At 41.6% G+C, this 19184-nt stretch overlaps 1 protein-coding gene across 5 annotated transcripts in view; it reads left to right on the top strand.

Moving 5' to 3' along the window:
• The window catches only part of Rbfox1 (RNA binding fox-1 homolog 1), a 356901-nt gene that overhangs the window by 19626 nt on the left and 318091 nt on the right, over nt 1-19184 (top strand). For 2 of the 5 annotated variants that reach the window (XM_035447736.1, XM_027423939.2), the window contains exon 1: nt 10952-11038. The exons of the other annotated variants lie outside the window; for them this stretch is intronic. In XM_035447736.1, the coding sequence (XP_035303627.1) occupies nt 10952-11038 (87 nt within the window). Of the gene's footprint in view, nt 1-10951; nt 11039-19184 lie in introns of those variants that run through there. 5 annotated transcript variants of the gene reach the window in all.

Below are 19184 nucleotides of genomic sequence, written 5' to 3'. Positions count from 1 at the left end.
ACAGGTTATTTCCAGCCTCGGAAGAGTCAGCAAGATGGTAAATGTCACCTTGTCTACAAACCTGGAAGTCCTCTGCTCACTTTTGCTTCTGAATTCTGCATTCTGTTAACATGTAATTACCATCAGAGTGGTTGAGACTGAATGAGAAACTGAGGGTTAAGAATTCAGAGGCCATTCAGGTTCCATTTAGCCCAAGTGTATGGTTCTTACAACATGTTAATGGGCACCATATGCCAAAAGTGACTTTCATGGTTGTTGGCAAGGAGGGTCTAGCTCTGGCATAGGCTGGCCATATGTCCTGTCATATCCCCTTTAGTTCTCATGGTTTTCTTGGTAGAAATGCAGTGAAAATGGAAGAATCAACCTACTTTAGTGCAATGGGGAAGATAAACTGAGAAAAAGATAGGCTGGAATGTGGGTAGGTCTGGTAAAAAAAAAAAAGCATTGAATACCTATCAATGACTGAATTAGTGGTTATGGAGACTGAAAAGTTGGAGGATGAGACAACAAACTGAAAGAAAGAAATTAGCACCAGACATGTCATTAACTCTTAAGTGTCAGATGGTCAGGTAGTGAACAAAATTGGATAATTGGATAAATGAGTTGATAGGTGAGTGGGGTAATGAATGGGTGGGTATATGAATAGGTGTGTATGGATAGATGAGTTGATGCATACCTGAGTAAGTAGATGAGTATATGAGTGGGTGGTAGATGGGATGATAGGTAGGTGAATGAGTAGGTAGGGGTTCAGAAAGAGAGACTTATGGGTAGACAAGTATATGATTGACTATATAATAGAATTAGTGAATGGATGGGTGGATGAACTAATAGACAAATAGATTGCTGAATTGAGGGATGAATGGCATGTTGGTTTTTAGTTCTGTTCAGAATGTTTGTATTAAACAAGGTCAAGCAGTTTTTCTGTCTTACAGGACTCCTCAGATAGTTTTGAACGCTAATAGTCATCTAGAATCTGAAAAAGAGGAGGGAGAAGAAAGGGAACAGAAAGTAGAGAGAGAAACAAATGGTAAACCTTCAAATGTATGTACTTGACCATTGATCGCGTGGACAGAGAGAATCCAATGAGTCTCTGCCATCCCACATGTTATTTTGGAGACTGCACCCCAGTTCCAAATGTCAGAGCAGAAAGCGGTGCACACCAAGACGAGGTAGTTCAGCCCGTTCTTTGGCTGTATGGGGATGAGACAGAGAAGCTTCATTCCCAGAGCTGGAGTAGAGACCTATTTGGAGCATTCTTTGTGCCCAGCTCCTACAGGCACCTGCACTACAGAAGGCAGGGCATGTGGGAAGGGCACCAAGGACCATGCAAGGGGCAGCTGATTATTCAATCCATATTTGGAGAGTCCTCAGGGAGTATTTGTTTGCCTTAAGCAAGGTCAACTAATTCTCCAACCCAGTTGCCATTCATCCCCAGACAGGTCAGAGGTCAGTTCCTGAAGCATTGTTGAACTCAGCAGAGATGGTGCACAGGGCTGATATTCTTAGATTTGCTCATTCAGCCAGTCAGTCTGGCTTTCAGAGGAGAATCAGGTCAAGAAGCGCTTAATGAACCAAGAGAAGCTCAGTGTTATCTGCGCCGCTGGGGGCTCAGGCTTCTAACGATCATCATCAGTGTCCTCATGGACAGACCTACTGGAATGTTCTTTGTGCATCTTCCTAACCATTTTGGGAGATGGGGCAGTGCTACTGGGGAGAGTGACACATTGTCCCAGATTCTTTGGTTTGCTCCCATTTTGAAGGCACCATTGATTTCAGAAACTATCACATGAGCTTGACTTTGTCATAGATTAGTTTAAAAACCCTCTGCTATGCACAGAAGCCATATACATATCCTTTGTCAATGTGTGGATTTTATATTATCATCTGGGAGATGGAAGGAAGTAGCATGTGCACAGGGAAGGGACAGGTTTGAGCTTGTAAGCACACTTTAACCAGTTAGCAGTGGAAAAGTGAGAATGTTGGGATCACTTACTTAGTGGGCCAAAGCATTTGCTGCTCAACTGTCATTATGACAACTACCACCAGGCAGGGGCTACTGCTATGGGCCAGTTCTCCAGCTAAACACTTTAGAATATGGTTTTTGTTTAAACCATAGACTAAGGCCAGGGGGTTGCATCAGTCAGTAAAGTGCTCACTTCATAAGCATGGGGATATGAATCTGAATTCCTAGAATCCACATAAGAAACTATACATTATGGTGCACATCTGTAATTCCAGGGATGGCATGAAGGGAGGCAGAGACAGGAGGATTTGTGAAGCTCACAAGCCAGTTGGCCTGGCCTGCATGATGAAGTTCCAGGCCATGAAGAGATAGAACTTGCCTTAAACAAAAGGTGAAAGTACCAATGGATAAGCACTCAAGGTTCTCTTCTAATGTCTACACACCTGCCATACATATCTTCACGTGTGCATGTGCACACACACACACACTCTCATCCCATTCCATAAATTACAATTACTAGCTTATGTCATAGTTTATTCTCATGTAATAGATACTCAATCTGCAGGACCCAACATTTGAATATTGGGTACTATTGTGTGTCCCAATATTGTGAGGTGACCAAGCATGATGAGGAATGTTAGGCAGTGAGAGACTAAATATCAAGGGACCAAGAATAGTTGCTGTGTTGGGGAAAAGTGTTTAATGCTCTTACAAAGGACCTAGATTCAATTCCCAGTGCCCACATCAGTCAGCTCAGCAACCTATTGTATCTCCAGCTCAAGGGGATCCTGTCCCCTCTGGACTTGATGGGTATGCATCTGGGGCATGCATATGGGAATGATAATCTCACATGGGAACACAAATGCATAAATAAATAATAAAGTAGCTAACACTCATAATGAACTTGGCATTGACATGAGATCTTTCCATGGATAAACTCACTTATGCATCAAAATTGAAAAGTACCCATAACAGGAGTCAGGGATGTGGCTTCTTTTCTTGGTTCCCCAATAAAAATGCTATTGCAGTGAAGACAGTTGCATCCAAAGGAAGGGCTAATTGTCAGCCTAGTGTGTGTTTCCCATGGTGGAGGTTTTTCCTATGAAGAGTTTCCCTCCTTAATACTCTATTTGAAGTTTCTGTGACTTGGGTGTTGTGCTACCATCCCTACTGTAGCCAATCTCCTCTTTTCCAGAATTAACTTGTCAATCTTTTAGTCATTGGCAGTCAGGAATGTAAACATTATATAATAAGTCAAGGAATTTGTATATAGCTCTTCAAAGCAATTGTGCTACCTTCACTGGATGGAACAGAAACAGTGTCTCGTGGTGAGTCACATGTATCTCTCTTGTTATAGCTGCTTTCTGAACATGGTCCTTCTTGATGAGCTGGCAGGTAGAGATAGCTGCTCCTTGATAATCAATAGGGTCTATAACCATGGAGGTGAGCAGAAAGCCCAAACCATGGAACAGAAGAAAGGAAAGACAAAATGAAATTTCCCTGAAAATTACAACCATATGTTTCCTACCTTAGGACAAATCAACTGGGATGTTTTGGGATCTAAGCTGAAGAGATGAAAACCTGGGAAACCAGGCCACTGTTTCCGAAGCTTCAACAAACATGCCCAAAGTTTTCAAAGTGTGACAAAATGTCTGTCATCTACAATGTTTGTGCTTGGAAACTGTGCCATCAAGTTGAAAATAGAAGTCATTGGACTAGGAATGTGACTCAGTTGACGAAGTGATTACTTAGCTTACAAAAGGCTCCGGGTTCAACTTCCAGTGCCACATAATGGTGTGTGCTACCATATGTGCCTATAATCCCAGTTCATATGGGGAAGGTAGAGGCAGAAAATTCAGGGTTCAAAGTCATCCTCAGATACATAGTGATTTTGAGGCCAGCCAGTGTTGCATGAGACCCTGTCTCAACAAAAAGAACAAAATCTCTGGGTTTTCAGAAAGCTTATGATTTTGTGTTGGGCCACATTCATAACTGTTCAGAGCCATAGGATGGACAGGCCTGCTTGCACTCAGCTGCTTGCTGAGGGACAGGCACATCTATGCATGAGGGCTTGTGAAGAGAGTAGCTGAATGAATAGACTGATGGAGGCCTTGGTGTAGGATGTTTCTGAGACACTAAGGACATAGGTATCCCATGAGGGGGGGAGACAAGAAGTTATCTTGCAGAGACATGTTACAGACATTCCAAAGAAGGAAATAAAAATAAGTTGGTGCTTTTGAACACATTTTAAGTGCCAAGGACACCCACATACCACATGTTATTCCACCACCTCAACACACCTGTGGGAAGGTTTAGGTACTCTGTGTTATCACTGTGGAGATGAGGGTTCCAGACAAAACATTTCATCCTGGCATAGACAGTGAAAAGACTAACAGAGCCAAAATTTGATGCCAGCCTCCCAACTTTAAAGCTCGTGCTTTCTCTGATGAGCCATGATGTCCCCTTTGATGGTTTTGGAGCTACAGATAATGCTTCATCCTCCCAGTCTCACTTATACATGTTCACATAATTATTCTGCAAAGGGTTAGGAAATTTCATTTTCTTCTTACTTTCATTTTCTCCCTCCCTCCCTCTTTCCTCTCCCCCCTTTCCCTCCCTCTCTCTTTCTCTCTCTCCCTCTTTTTGAGATGGGATTTCCTATATCCATGTTGTCCACGGATGACCTTAAACTTGTGAACCTCCTGCTCTCTATGTCTTGAATGTTACAATTGCAGCTGTGAACCACTGTAGCTAGTTTAGGTGATGCTAGGGATCAAACTCAGGGCTTTGTACATAGTAGGCGGTATCTCTAAACACTGAGCCACAGCCTCAGCCTGTATTTAATCACCTTTTAAATCTGTCTTCTTGGTGGGATAATCACCTACACAGTGGAATCATGATGCAATATGACAACATTTGGGACTATGTGCAACCATAAAATAATTCCAAACATTGAAGGTCAATGGTTTCTGCATGTGGTGGTAGAGAAGGCTTTACATAAAATGTGGCCTTATACTTAGCTGAGTGAAGTTGACTATGAAGGAAAGAAAGGAGGAAAGGATGAAAAGGGAGGGTATTTTTGTATAGTTAGCAAGTTTGAAAATAAACTTGAATCATGGGAGTGTTCAGCAAAAGGCAATTAGTTGGTGTAGTTTTCACAGGAAAGAAACGAAAGGAAAGCATAGTGGGCAATGGAAGTTGAACATGACCAGGTACAAAAAAAATAAATATTAAGTATTAGTACCAACTTTGAAGAATGTACAAGTGTTCTTGCCCAGCATTGTTTGGGGTAAGATGGTGTGATTCACTCATCTATGAAAATCCATGTGGTGAGTCACACAAGCTCCATCTCTAAAAGACAAGAAAAGCAGTTACAAGCAGCATAATTGAACTGTTCAGCAACAACCTAGGGAAACTGCTGTTTTGTGGGGTTTGTTTAGGTGGTTAGCCCATGGTGCCCGAGACTCAGCTTCTTTGGGGAAGCTGGCCAGAGGAGTTGGGAAGGCTCCTGTAGACACATTTTCCCTTTGGGAAGACACTACTCCTTCCAAGATCTGAGTCATGGCTGGGTCAATGACATGAAGTCCATCATGCCTTAATCTCCTAGACTCTCAAGAAACACCATGTACCTACATTTATACAAATACCCCAATTTCACACATTATCCCTTTTCACAGTGTCGAAATGGTATCATAATTCCTTCTCTGGGCTGGATTTAGTTTCTTGGGGGTATCTACTGGTCACTGCAATCCTTAGGACATGAATGGCTGGTCCTCCAGCTTACACTTGGCATTCTGTGTTCTTCTCACATGTGGATGTTTGTAACCCAGGTGGGGCTGTTCTAGAAGAATGATGCTGGTGTTAATCCTTAAGATCTGGGAAAGGAGCCACAGTACCTAACAACTAGGTAATTGATTTAATAGTGGTGGTGGTGGTGGTGGGGTTACAACTAACTATCATGAAAGGCAGAGAGATGGGTGAAGTTTCTAGGAGAAAGGGTAAGATCCAAGTATCACTCATTAGGTACAAGAAAATAAAACCTTTGGTAGACATTTATGACACATGAAGATCAGTAGCACTGTCTTGAAATAGCCATGACAAAAAAATAATTCTAGAAGCATAATGGACCACAGAAGAAGCCTTTGGATGTGAAGATATCGAGGCCCGACTTCTCTAGTAAAATGTATACAAGGAGTCAGCAAACACTAGATATGAGCCAGTCAGTACCAGTTTTTATTTTTATATCACTTAACTTATCCATCTAAAAATGCTTCTTATACTTTGAAACCTCTTTCTTTCCTTATCTTTTCTTTTCCTACCTTTTCTTTTCAGACAGTTTCTCTATATAGCCCTGGCTGTCCTGGAACCTGCTTTATAGACCAGGCTGGCCTCAAACTCAGAGATCCATGTGCCTCTGCCTCCTGAGTGCTGGGATTAAAGGTGTGCTCCACCATATTTAGCCCTCCTATCTTCTTTTTGAGTCTCTCTCTCTCTCTCTCTCTCTCTCTCTCTCTCTCTCTCTCTCTCTCTCCTCTGCCTCCTAACTCCCACTTCCCCCATTCTCCTGTCCTCCCTGAACCTGGCTTTGAAATTATAATCCTGAATCAGTTTCCCAATTTCTGAAGTTACAGGTAGGCATCACCATGCCCACCATGCCTGGTCCATTTTACGCTTTTAAGTGGTTGAAAGGACTTAAGGGAAAAAATTTCATGTGAAAACCCAAGGATATATAAATTTCAATGTCTCTTAATATAGTTATATTGAAATCAGACAACAGTCATTCATTTAAACTTATCAGTGAATGGCTTTGTGTGCTACAATAGTCAGGTATTGAAAGATTGCAAATGAGAGAATAAGGTATACCACACCAAAAACGTGTGTTACCTATATGTTAATAGGGACACTACATGGACCTTTATTTTGAGTGCAAGGCATTTGGGGCAGTGACTGTGATTTCAGCCACTATCAGCACTTCTTCCTGTATCTTATTATTTCATTGTCTCTTTTATGATTATGTTTTCAAAATATATCATGAGGTAAATATTTCATGTTGAATATTTCACATACCACGAGGTGTCTATACCAGCCCCTGGAGAGTGCAGAGCTGCACAAAATGTAGCATAACTTCTAGTAAGTGAACCTAGAAGAAAAAAATCATAGCTTATTTATATAAGGGAGTATTCTACTTGGGAAAATAAAGCAGTTGGTAGAAAAAAGAACTTTCATTTAATTCACTTAATATGGTGGCCATTCATTCACATTCTTTGTTATTGGTGTTAGGCTTAGAATATGTAGGGACTATGATCAAGCAAGACAGTAATATATCAATGGAAAGTTATAATCAGAGATAATGGGAGTCACTGTGGTCAGTACTAGGGTGGTCAGAATAGACAAGAGAATATCCACAAAGGCTGGCAGGTGGATAGTATTGAACCTCTCATTTGATGCTAATTTTCCTGACAGGGAAACTAAAAAGCATCCCCCACCCAAAAATTAGCATTTGGTTTTAGATAGGAGAAAGTAAATACTAGAGACGGCAAACATTTTTATCACTGTTTCATTAAAAAGAGCAGAAAGAAAATATCTATGTAGAATCCATAGGTACATGTCACTCTGGCCCATATAAACACAGTCCATTTCAGCTTAACTTGAACCAGCAGGTTCTTCAAGAAAATTGTGTGTATACAAATGAATAATCCATAAGATGGTCCACTACATTTGTTTATTTATTTTATCTTTTTTTGGGGGGTTGCCTATGTTTATATATGCCACATGAATATTTGGGCCTGGCGGAGGCCAGAAGAGGACATTAGATCCTCTTTAACTGAAATTGGGGATCATTGTGAGCCACTATGCAGGTGCCAAGAACCTAATCTGGATCTCTTGTAGGAACAAGTGCTCTGAATTGCTGAGCCATCTCTCCAGCCCCAAGTTTGCTAATCTGTTACATTCATACAACTCCTCAGCTTCCTAAGCATCCCCACAAGTTTGCCCTTAGACTGTTTTACACCTGCAAGATCAAGATGTAAATATCTCAGTCTCTGACCTAAATGACTAAGTTGTGTGTACTGCCTCCCACTACCATAGCCTTTGCACTTTATAGTAGCAAAGAGCTAAAATTCAATGTGCCTGGGACCTTCCCTCAGCACTAAGCAGTGTCTCTATTCCATGATTGCCAAGGGGAAGTCAGCTAGAAAACACACCCATCTCCTGGTGATGTGTTTGTCCTTGCTGGTAACTTGTCAGAAATGTGGTTTTGAAAGTCATGGTCAGAAGCTAAAGTTAGAAACAGTATCAGGCAGTGGTATAAGATGGGTCAGTGTGCAGCTGTTCCAGGAGCTTTCAGGATTGCACAACATGGCCACTCCAATGCATGAGAATCAATTACACAGAAACCTTGTCAAGATGGCCAAAAATCCAGCCTTAAATAATTGAATTCTCTGCCAAACCCTGTCTGCTGTCGTTATCTAGAAATGTAATTATGTAGCTAAATCAAGCCACTAAAATTAGTGTAGTGTAAAAACACCTTGGCTATCTAAAAGTGGAGGAATTGGCATTAGGCTTAGAGAAAGCCAATAGTTGAATATGTGTGGTGGTGTCTAGAACTTTTGCACTCTACATTTTGACAAAAATCTATATTATGAATCCCTTTTAGAGAGACAAGTGGTTTGTGGCAAGGGGGTGTCTGATTCAAAGGTGACTGTGTGTGTGTGTGTGTGTGTGTGTGTTGTGTGTGTGTGTGTGTGTGTGTGTGTTTGTATCCAGAAGTCAATGTCTGGTGACTTCTTATATCCATTTGTTTCCTATGTTTGAGACAGTGTCTCTCACTGAATATAGATCTCACAGATTCACTAAGTTAGTTGGCCATGAGCCCTAGGGATCCTCCTGCCTGTGCTTCCTGATTGCTAGCACCATAGGCTTGCCCTACCATGCTTTTTACATAGGTCTTAGGAGTCTGAACCCAGGTCTTCATACTTACTCAGCAAGTACTTCACCCATGGAGCTGTCTGCCAAGTCCTATGGAGAGTCTCAATTGTCTTCAGACATTACTTCATCAGAGCTTCATATTACTACTTTCAAAGTTATGGAGTACTAAATATGCCCATGTACTTTTCTGGTATGAAAATTGGAAAAATGACAGTTTATCATCTGAGCCTTCAGGTCTGAAGTCAAAGATGGTCAATACCAACCCTGAAGGGAAGAGCAGAAACCATGGCAACTGACTACTGCACACTGCAAGAAGTTGACAAGACTTCATGTCACTGTGACATGTCCAAATGGAACTGGAGTCTAGGAAGCAAATAAAGTTGTTCAAGACTCTAGAGCTAGGAAAAGAAAACTCCAGAAACCTCACTCCCATAGGAAACGGTATACCAAGTAATGCATCTTCAATTCACAACCTGGGCATTTCTCAACATCTTTCTTTCATATTTGAGAGCAGGGTGCCATCTTCCTTTAATATTGCTATATCAATGTGTCACAGCTGGAAGACAAACATGCAAGCCATGTGAAATCCCTTATATATGAAACACAGCACTGGCAAATTTGTACCCACTCTGTGGCCCCCGAATAACTCTGACTGCCACCCAACACATTTCTAGACCACACATCACAGTACAATGTCACCGCACCTAGTGAATGTGATTGAGGTGTTTCAAACTCAACACTGCCTCCTACTGGCTGCAAAGTGGCTGACTGAGGAGAGCCTGGATTCCCTCTGGTTACCATTTGGTTTCCTAGGGCTGGAATTAGTCCCTGCTTCTGAGATATGGAAGAATGGCATGCCATCACCCCAAACTTATTTACTCCAGTTTCAGCTGGTATTATATTGTTACTTATGAATTAACCCTCCAAACAGAAATCTGGTAAAAGTCAAATGTTTTATTAGATCATCATCATGCTCACCATTATTTGGAGACAGTCTTTAGTAGCTAGGCTGGCCTTGAACTTGCTATGCAGCTCAGCTCCTTCCTGACTTTCCTGTATCCACCTTCTCAGTTCTAGAACAATAGATGTTTGTTACCACACTCTTTCTTCTTAGATAATTTTTGATTAGCTGCCCAGGTAAGCCTGATAGATTTGAGTGGTTTTTTTTGTAATTGTTGTTGTTGTTGTTTTGTTTTTTACATATCTCTCTGTGTGGTGGGGGTATAGGTATGCAAATGTATATGCAGTGGCCAGAGGGTGACCTCCAGGTATCTTCCTTTATTGCTCTCTACTTATCTCCTGAGAGACATCTCTCACCAAACCACTGAACCTGGAGATTTCTGTTTGACTATCCTGGCTAGCTAGTTGAGACCTAGATCCTCCTAGCTCCATTTTCCTAACGCTGGAAATACAGATGTGTGCCACATTACCCAGCTTCTTACATGAGTGCTGGAGATCCAAATTTGTGTCCTCATGCTTGTATGGCAATACAAAGTTCACACAACAATCAGTTGCAACTTAGAACTTAAATCTAGTGGCTGAGGCAATCCTTTAGCTGGGCAAAGACTTATACTCTCTCAGTTGCAACTGATTGTCATGTAAGCTTCTATGCTCCTGTTCCTTTTTCTTTTTAAAAGTCTCATGTAGACCCAGCCCCTTGCAGTTTGGCCCAGTTCCTCAGGACAAATGCCTTCTATCCTTTCCCGATTTGCTGTCACTCCATCTCCCTCTGTCTGAGAACTAAATTAATGGAGAGTATTTGGTTAGTCATGTTGGGCGAGCTGTTCCCAAAATAGCTCCTTCCATTTTGGTAGCTCCAACCCTGCAGCTGCCGCGTCCCTTCCTTGTCTGGGAAGAAAACTTTCACATTAAGAGTTGCTGATGCGGATTTTCTTTCCTTTCCCCTCTCTGCCGCCTGTGGATGAGCACTTGGCTCCTGACAGAAGCGATTTGGCTCTTGGCTTTGTAGTTGAGAAGAAGTTGGGTCTATAGATTTTTTTTCCCCTCTAACTCTCTATTGATGTGTTCAGCCTTGGAGGGAATAAAGCCTCCATTTAAAGCATGTTGGCGTCGCAAGGAGTCCTTCTGCATTCTTATGGAGTGCCAATGATTGTGCCTGCTGCCCCCTACTTCCCAGGACTGATGCAGGTAATTCATGGCTTTTGCCAGCAAGCAACTTAACTCCAGAATGCTCCGAGTAATAATTGGAATTTTTATGGTTGAGAAAGCAAACACTTTTAATACAGGAAGGGGGGAAAAAGCCCTCGTGTAGTCAGAGGGAAGACAGTAGGAAATCAAAAAGATGGATCACCTTAATCTGGCTATTGACATCTCTCATGGATGAATAAATGGTGTAGTTGAGCTGTATTTGCTTGTATTGATCTGGGTGCTGTTTAACATTCATGCCTCTGCTTCAGGAGGTTGACCAGGGGGCAAAAGATTTGCTCTCTGCCCCAGCTTTCTGAGGGCCTCTGTCTCCCAGAACAGATCATGAGGCACAGTGACTTATCATGAGATGGCTTGCTTAAAGGCTTTAACCCAGGAAACAGAAGGGCAGGAAATACAGAGTACTGCCGAGGACACCCCACACAGGTTGTTGCCATCCCCCCCATTCCAAATCTGAGAGGTGACCCATGAACAAGAGGGAATTCTGAGAAAGAAGGGTTTCTTTAGGAAGTTCTGAAGCTATTCTGGAAATCCCCTACCAACTGTTTGTATTCTTGGTAGCAAGAGAGAAGCTGAGAAGCCCATCGTTTTGACTTCTAAGGCTATTATTCTGTGTGCAGAGAGTTTCACATGCTAGCAAGAAATAAGGGCTGTTTCTTTGCCTTATTGTACCTCTGTGTTGTAACTCAAAACCATCACTTCTGGATGTATGCCTGCAATTCTCCGGAAAGCCAACATCCAGTCGTGATAGAAGTGGGTCATTGTAGGAAGCAAGTGGCTATTTGTTGCTGTTTTTTTGAGAGTAACCAGCCCTTGGTAATAAATTTTAAATCTTCTTTCTGTGGGAAGGGAAAATTAAAGTATGCAGCACAACATGGCAGCTTTCCTCTTGTGGCCCCACCCCCAGTGCTCCATGGATGAGAGTTCTAACAACTATAATTCATTAATTACAATTTCTGAGGAGGATCCTGAGCAAATACTCTTCTTTTTCCATTAATGTGACTGTTACCTTTTATTAACTGTCAGACCCTGGGTGCTGGAATCTATTCGGCAGTCAGTCCAGATAGCACCAGAACTGCCAATTACCCTGCATGTATGGTATATCACTAGGCTTCTATATAGTAGGTACATAGGTCAGACGGAGAATGGTCCTAACAACAAGAAAAAGGCTTTTTATTTGTAACTGGATAGCGATATGAAACTTAGGATTTGATGGTAAAGCAGAGTAAAGGTCTTTTTGCTTCTCTTGGAAATTTGGGGTGAAGGTCAAAGGCTGGAGTTTTGTTGGCCCCTCTGCTCCCCTGTCCAATAAATAATTACAAGCAAATCGCTCATTTCACTCCGTGCTGATTGATGCTGAAATTGCTTTTGAAAGTTCTCATAAGTTCCTGTTATAGATTAAGTGCTGGTGCAGGAGAATAACGGCACCCACAGAAATGGGTGAATGTAATCAGGTTTAATGGACTCGAGAGCTTGTTGGGAATTAAATAACTATCGATTTGCTGGGATGTTTCTGTCATTACAAAATGCCACTCTGAACGTATTACCCCAATGATAGATGAGAAGATGCCAGAGCCAACAGAGAAGTTGGGACGGCCCTATTTCTTCCTCTTTGGCAGAATGTGCAAGAAATATAACTGGTTAGTTTGGGATGGAGTAAGTTATTTTACTTGCAAATGTTGACCTGATCCATTCTCATTTGTTTCCCAAAATGAAACTTCTAAACTAGTGACCTGGCAGTCATTGGCCAGTGGGGAGCCTCTGGTGTGCTTCTGGGACCCACTTTATCCTTAAACACTCCTGTACACAGAGCCCCCTGACAGGCTGTGCACATGAAGGTGCTAGCCAGTCCTGTTGCTGATTTGTGGAGGCAGCACCATTTAGCTCAAAGAAACCAAAACCTCTCCCATTGCAGTTATGTTTACAAGGGAAGGATGGAGTTGATATAAAGGGGCAGAAGATTTAAGCAACCACCTACCTTTTAGCTTATGCTTCTTGTGTCAGTTCCCTTGGTACTTAGCCATGGGGAGTTTTATCCCAAGTCAAGAATAAAGGCCCTTCCACAGGGAATTGAGGTTTCTTTAGCATCTTAGTGATGCCAGAAAGACAACAAAATGATAAGGAGTGTGTATCCATCCATCCTTGCTAGTGCCCTGTGCTTGGAGATTTGGAAACAGTATTCGTGGCTATGTGCAAGGGTCACTGGCTGGCTGTTTGAGATACGCAGTCTTTCCAAACTCCACAACCAACAGTTCTGTGGCCAAAGAGATTCATTTTTTGTATTGTTCTCTGTGACATTTTAGAAATTCAGACAAGCATGGCCTAATTTTTTGTTCAGGAATTTTATTAAATAAAAAGTAATTTGCATATTTGGGTTTTAAGAGAGTGACTCATGCTGCAGATAGTGTATCCAGGGGTGTCCTCACCATTCTAGTAAGGTCACTCTCATGATCTCGTCTTTAAAGTCAGTCCCAGAGTTCACATGGATCCTGCCTTTCATTCCTCTGTAAAGCCAGTGTCTGCCATATTTTATTCACTGAGCCCATTATGATGTCTAAACTTACTGAGTTTAAAGACAAATAAGGTTGTTGTTATTTGTTTTGTTTTCATTTAGTTACACAGATAATCAGATGTATGATAAGCCAGGTTGAATTATCTCATGGGTGGTAAGAAGTCAAAAGGATTCAGAAAAGACTAGTACTCCCAAGTGCACTTCATAGACTATGGCACTTCATAGACTATGGTACTTTCATAGATGGCTATGGTATTTCATAGACTATGGTTCACCCCCAGTGTAAAAACCAGTCTTGGGATCTTTGGATGAAGCACCAAAGCATCTTCCTTGGGACCTCTTTCCTTAGTCCTCCATTCCCAATGCCATTTTGATTCACCAGTGGGTTCTGACCTGCTGTCATAGGAAGTCAAGTCCATTGTCCATTCTTGAGTCCACACCCTGCCAGCAGGATTTACTTAAGCCATTGGCCACTTGTCAAGTTAGAACATGGTTTCATACCTCATTTGCATGGTTGCTCAGGGTTTGAGTTTAGTGTTTCTTGGCTCTGTGGAGCAAGCATAGATCTGCAACCCTGAAATACATACTTGCCTGTACATATGGCTAAAGCAACTTTCCTCCTATATGGAGTGATTCTTTTGAGGTCCTTTCAGGCCTCAGAGATGACAGCTTCTGAAATGACAACATTTGCAGGAAAATGGATAGAACTGGAGATTATAAATAAAGCATGGCAGAATTAGAAAGATAGAAATGCTTTCCTTTGTGGCTCCTAGATTATATGTATGTATGTGTGTTATATGTATATATACATATATGCATAAAATCATATACATACATGCACTCATATGCATATGGCATGAAAATACTGAAAAAAGGAGTAGTACTAACAGGAGGGGAAGGAAGGAGAGAGTCAAGTGGATAGATTTAAACAAAATACATCACATACTTGAATGAAAGTGCTTGAAACCCTTCAGTATATAAGATGATTATATGCCAACACACAATATCACACAATATTGGTTATCTGTTAGTGCAGAAAAACACTAATACAATCTTTAAATAAAATATGATGCCCCAGAACCTAAAGTTTTCTTTCTTGGGTTATGTCTTGTTAATAAAAGAATTTAAAAATGGACTCAGAAAGCATCTCCAAGACCATGCTTTTTGTTGTTATTAGTTTTTGTTTTTTTGAGACAGAGTTTCTCTCTGGGTAGCCCTGGCTATCCTGGGACTCACTTTATAGACCAGGCGGGCTTTGAACTCACAGAAATCTGACTGCTTTTGCCAGGAGTGCTGGGATTAAAGGCACGTGCCACCACCACCCAGCTAGTCCAGGACAATCATAGAGTTTGAAGGAAAAACAACAGGGCAGATAAGCTATGCATCTGGGCAGCCACTGGCTAGAGAGAGATCGAAAAGAGGAAGAGAGAGAATCATGGCTTTTGAGTTGGGGAGCCTAGAAAATTACCATGTTCAGAAATGGGGACAGCAAACAGCTATAGGGTGGAAGCAGGCTAGGAGTGGAGACCGGACCTTTCAGAGAAAAAGTGAAGTAGCCCAGTGTTAGGAAAGCACACTCAGGCTTTGGCCAGTGTCCAAAGAAAAGGAGAAAAAGTTAGTAGTTTCTGAATATCTGATAAATATATAAATAAATAGCTTAGTAAGGGAAATTAGTCCTCCTCAGCATGTCTTCAGGCAAATCCACTTTTAGTTCATGGGCTGGGTTCCTGGTCAGGTGACTGACAGACTCATTTGGCTTCAGTTTTAAAAGCATGGTAAAAATAATAATGATAATAATAAAGGTAATAATAATAATAATGCTTTGGGTTTCCAGGTCTCCACCCTGAGCTAGAACTTAGTTTCCATTCTTGTGACTCTGAGGAAGTAACTTTTCTTTACTAGGCCTCAACAAAGCCCACACACCTCCAGCTTTTCATATGGTAATTTAAGTCCTGGGGAGGGGCTTGCATTTCTAGTGTTACCTGGGAAAGAGGAGGGAGGCATCGACCTACAATGTCCTCCAAGGCTGTGACTATGTATCTAGCTACCAAACAAATGAACAGATTACTAAGCAGCATCTACTAAGATTTTATGTCCTGGAAGAAAAGCTTCTTTCCTAAATAAAGGACAGTGAACAGTCTTAGCAGCCTTCCCAGGCACCAATTCATCTATCTGTCACCATGAATTCACTTTAGTCAGGCCCTAAGGAGGGGCACCCAAAAGGCAAAAGTGATATCACAACCTGCACATTCATAGCCTAGTGGGAGAAACAGTAGATCATTCCCAAACTAAAGATAGCAGAAGGAAGCACTTGGGCTCTGGGTATGGTGCTAATGTCTTAGATATTGTAGAAACTCAGTTTCCATAGTGATCTAGTGACATTGGGTTACTGTTCACCACCTAATACCTATAACTCTCAGTTCCAAACAGTTCTGGAACCCAAAATTTTAAGGCCTGACACCAAATCTCACTCAGGAATAAGACTTGACCAGAAATGGCTACAAGCAATTTTTTATACACTATCCAGTCATCATGAATATTCATGTCCTTTCCATGGGGAATATTTATGTGTTTAATATCAGGGTGTTGTCCCAGACTCTGCTGAAGGTTTTACATAATCAGTGTTTCCAATGGAATACCTTTCTGGAAAGGAAGCAATACAGCAAAAAACCAAAATGCATATTAAAAAAGTCAGGTGACTACACCTGGCCACATATTGAAATTTAATATAATATTATGAGATAGAAAGAGGTAGGACAATAGAAAAACCTTACAAGTTTGCCTTTAAGAATATATAAACCCATTGATATGATTAATCCATTAATTTGTTGATAGGTTATCTTGGGAATTGCCAAAATTCAAGTTGTTCAGTTATCAGACACTGTCATGCAATACCCTTCACCACCTTGGACTCTGTCACAAAGAAAGCCATTACCAGATGTGGCACCTTGTTTTTGGACCCCACCTACAATCCAAAATAAACCCATTTACTTGCCTTAAAAAAAAAATGACAGGAGACTCCAGAGGTTTCAGTTTGGGAATCACTGTCTTATATTTTGAGTCCCCCTTTAAATATGGAGGATGTGGGAGTAACCCAAAGTCCCCAGAAATGCCAATGCTAAAGTCCAGATTTACATTGGATTTGTGGAGTGACCACCATCTCTTTTAGTGGGAGACCAAGTAATAAAAATAAACATGTGTTGGGACATCGGAGAGGAAGTGGCCCATGATTGCTAGCATTGGGAAATGGACAGTTTCAAAGGAGAAACTGGGGCTGGAGCTGGGTAAACACCAGCTGGCACTCACCAGTGAATTCGTCACACTGAGAGATCCTCTTCAGTGTTTTTGCCATCTTTCTAGCTCTGTGAAATTTGATGGTGTTTGGATTCCAAAAGGGAAAGGCTTAGTCCAAAGGAGCTGGGAAGAGCCTCAGAAAGGAATCTCCCATACTCCGAATCTGTTTGTCCTGGAGGAATAAGCTCCATAACACCTTCAGGTGGACCTACAAAGCACTCATGGCTATTCTTTACCTCTGAGAGAGTAATTTCTCCAAATACTGATGTCTTCCCACACCTATACTCTCCAGAGCTCCCAACAGAAAACTGCTGGGCTGTGTCTCTCTGATGTGCACACAGACCCTAGGCTCTGTGTATTTTGAAGCAGGCATCAGCCTCCTTGTGTGGGCAGTGTGTTTTACAAGAATGCTGAATTCTTTGTGTGGTGCTACTGGAATTGACTGAAATGTTAACTTTTCCCATTGGTCAAAGAGGATCCTACCCACCCTCTAGATATGCAAAGACATGGGTGGATATCTTACACATCATTTGCATATGTTTCTGATTGGACTTAGAAACAACACCTTTAATTTTATGGCTGGGGTAGCCATTTTCCATTCTCAGTGGTATTTCTGCCCCATGATGTGATCTGCCTGTTCAGAGAGTATGTTGATTGGGAAAGACATCAGAACGGATGCCTGATATAAATGCCAGTGGTGTCATTTACTTTGTGGCCACTCCATCTTAGTCACTGAGTGACTTTTTTGTACTGCCAATGAGGCCATGTCAACAGTGAACTAAATTAAACAGTAAGAGAGGTGGCAAGGAGAATTTGGAGTCGAGCAGGGTTCAAGTTGATAAATTAACTTTGGCATATACTAAGCGTGTGGCCTTGGGCTTGTCAGTTAACCTCACCTTGCCTCAGTTTTTCTCAGTTAATGCATCAAACCTGGAAGAGCTAACTTGCAATGTTCTCTTGTGCCTTTGGTATAGTTCACGATCTATTTTATTTATTGACTGGAATGTGCAGGACTGAGAATTAAGAATAGGTAATGAGGAAGCACAGAAGACATATAAGCATAGATCATATTATAAGGGAAAGAATGTACTATGAAGTATATATATCCATATGTTGTATTCTAGTGAGTGAATGGACAGTGACTATACTTAATAAGTTCTTTTTTATCTGTAAGGAACAAAACTCTAAGTCTCATTAGTTTGGAGGAGTGGTTTCTGGTCTCATTGGATCCAGGAACTCAGATAACAAAAAGAGAGCCTCTTTGCTGGCCACAGCAGTTGCCTCTCCTCAATCTTCCCTAATCTGCAGACACTGAGGTGAATGGGTACAACATCTGTTTTCAGGGGTCAAATGGAGGGCCACCTTCTAGGTAGCAAAGTTGGACATTAAATACAATGGTATGTAATAGCCACACAGTGACAGAGTTGATTGGCAACATGTCCAGACATGCAGTGCACACTCCCTCATCTTAGAGTGTATGTTCCTCATCTGTTCCAACAGACATTCCAGGGTCCAGCATCCCTGACTGATGCTACATCTGAACTAAGTGAACTGGGATTGCACAGCCTGCTAGGGAACTATTAAATATTGAGTGCTGGATAGGCAAAGTCCAATGAGAATAATGAAAGCTCTTACACTTGAAGATGACCCTTCTCCCTGCATAGGGCACACTTTATCCCCCAGGATAAAGAGGTGGTCTTGTTACCTGGAGACTGAGTAGCACATACTCGTGGGGCACTTGTTCTGTCACTCCAGCCCACCAGCTTTGCTGTTAATGACTAGATACAGCTACTTCATCCAGCATCTTCTCACCTAGACTGATAAAGTATATCTGGGGACACTCCCATGGTTTCATAGACAAGAACCTCAAAATCTAGGCAAGTCAGAAAAACCATAGGACATCCACCACACTAGGAATTGAGCCCATTTGAGTATCTTAGAACAAGTAGCTCTTACTCTTTAGATTAGCCATGCATAAATCAATACATAGTATTTGCATAGAGATATATATCTAACATAGTAATATATTCAGGTTTAAATAATATATTCTGAAAGATGTTATATACTTGTTTACATGTGCTTTTGTATGTATATGCAGTGCATGTGCATGTTAGGCTAGAGGCTAACTTCAGGTTTCTCACTTGGTCAATCTCTACCTTGTTTTTTGACCCAGTGACTCTTCCTGAACCTGGAGTTCATCAATTCATCTAGGCTGTTAACTAATGAGCTCCATGGGGTCCACCTTTTACCATACCTCCACTCCAGTGTTGGTGTTATAGCTGTGCACCATTTTGCCAGATTTCATGTGGATGTTCCAGATCT

This window comes from Cricetulus griseus, chromosome 7 (assembly GCF_003668045.3).
Source record: "Cricetulus griseus strain 17A/GY chromosome 7, alternate assembly CriGri-PICRH-1.0, whole genome shotgun sequence".
NCBI lineage: Eukaryota > Metazoa > Chordata > Mammalia > Rodentia > Cricetidae > Cricetulus > Cricetulus griseus.
The sequence above is the reverse complement of the archived record's forward strand: the minus strand, read 5'-3'. Positions and strand labels throughout refer to the sequence as shown.